The 1953-nt window shown below is 39.4% G+C and overlaps 1 protein-coding gene across 1 annotated transcript; it reads right to left on the bottom strand.

The window, feature by feature from the left end:
- Positions 1–327: 327 nt before the first annotated feature.
- LOC138871440 (uncharacterized) lies at positions 328–1158 on the bottom strand. The gene is made up of 2 exons (XM_070149319.1): positions 838–1158; positions 328–603 (listed from the first exon to the last, which is right to left on the bottom strand). Exons 1-2 carry the CDS (start codon positions 1156–1158, stop codon positions 328–330), a joined length of 597 nt encoding a protein of 198 aa, XP_070005420.1.
- Positions 1159–1953: the final 795 nt, after the last annotated feature.

The raw sequence follows: 1953 nt of genomic DNA, 5'->3' as shown, positions 1-1953 counted from the left end.
TCTTACTCAGATAGTATATGGCTTGTTCATTTCTTCCCGTCTCTTCATGTTTTCCTAATAACCGAAAGCTCCATCTAGTACGGACAAATAGAGTAGCAAAGGTCTACCAGGTTCCGGCGGGACCAAGACTGGTGGCGTGGATAGGTATTCCTTGATTCTGTCAAAAGCTTTCTGACATTTTTCAGTCCATTTTGTTGCAACATCTTTTTTCAACATTTTGAAAATTGGTTCACAAATCACGGTCGACTGTGCTATGAATCGGCTGATGTAATTTAGACGACCCAAGAAGCTCATCACATCTTTCTTGCTCTTCGGAGATGGAAAATCTTATATAGCTTTGACCTTTGAAGGGTCCAATTCAATCCCCGGCGGCTGACAGTGAAACCTAGAAATTTTCCAGCAGGGATTGCGAAGGCACACTTTGCAGGATTCCGTTTCAAATTGTACCTTCGAAGCCAAATTAAAGAATTTCCTTAAATCTGCTATATGATCTGCACTTCTTTTGGATTTCATGATGGCATCATCCACGTATACCTCTATTTCTTTGTGAATCATGTCATGTAAAATGGTCTTCATGGCTCTCATATAAGTGGCTCCAACATTCTTCAGGCCAAACAATATTATTTTGTAACAATACATCCCCTACGGAGTGATAAAAGCTGTTTTCTCGGCATCTTCCTCATCTATCCAGATCTGATGGTATCCCGCGAAGCAATCCACAAAGGATTGGAGTTCATGCTTGGCACAGTTGTCAATCAGTTTGTGTATATTAGGTAACGGGAAATCATCTTTAGGACTTGCTTAATTTAAATCCCGATAGTCGACACATACTCTGACCTTCCTATCCTTCTTAGGAACTGACACGATGTTAGCCAACCAAGTGGGATATTCGATCACTCTGAGAACTTTAAATTTGATCTGCTTGATGACTTCTTCTTTGATTTTTCGACTCATATCAGGCTTGAACTTTCTGAGTTTCTGCTTTAAAGGTGGACACATCGGATCGATAGGTAGTTTATGAGTCACTATGGATGTGCTCAAACCAGTAATATCATCATAAGACCATGCAAAAATGTCCTCATACTCCTTCAGGAAATGGGTGTATTCTTCTTTTTTTGATGGTGATAAATGGATACTTATGCGAGTTTCTTTGACCATTTCAGAATCTCCCAAGTTGACTATCTCGATTTCATCTAGGTTGGACTTAGGCTTATTCTCAAAATTCTCAACTTCTCTGATAATTTCCTCAGGGATTATATCTTCTTCTTCTACTTCTTCTAAATCACTATCCTTATGTTAGGTTATCTCATTACATGTCACAGTCGTTGATTCATCAGGATAAGTAATAATAATGTTGTAATAATTACTAAAATAGTAATGCATTAATTAAATCTTGAAAACATCAAAACAGGTACGGCTCGATGACTCGAGCAATTATTTCAAAACAAAATGCGTCTTAAAATAAAATACTGGAAATATCTTAAATGCTTAAAATTGCTTGAAAATAGATCATGCTAATTGCCAGGCTACTCAGGAACTCGACGGGCCCGGGATGGTGTAGCAATCCAATTCTTAAGAACAACTCCTTTCTCCATGGTCTGAATGGTGAGATCTTCTTCTTCCTCCTCCTCAACTATTGCATTGCATTCCATGTATTCATCATCTAGAAACAGATTCCTTAGGCCAGCTAAAGCCTTATCTTCTTCAGATCCCCATATCACGTCAGTCTGTTGAAATGTCTGATGTAGATGCGGTATTGTCTATTCAAGAGGGTAATAGGGGCCAGGCCATGGTGGCGACCAATCATCGTACTCCTACCAGGTGTACTGATATCCCAGTCCAAAGGTGGTATCGTGACGTTTTGGTTGTATCGGCTTAGTGATACCCTGGAGATTCTTACTAAGACCTTTACCGGGTTCATACACTATCCATAACAGTATGCTTTCGATCTTG

Source organism: Nicotiana sylvestris, chromosome 6 (genome assembly GCF_000393655.2).
Source record: "Nicotiana sylvestris chromosome 6, ASM39365v2, whole genome shotgun sequence".
NCBI classification, from domain to species: Eukaryota; Viridiplantae; Streptophyta; class Magnoliopsida; order Solanales; family Solanaceae; genus Nicotiana; species Nicotiana sylvestris.
The sequence above is the reverse complement of the archived record's forward strand: the minus strand, read 5'-3'. Positions and strand labels throughout refer to the sequence as shown.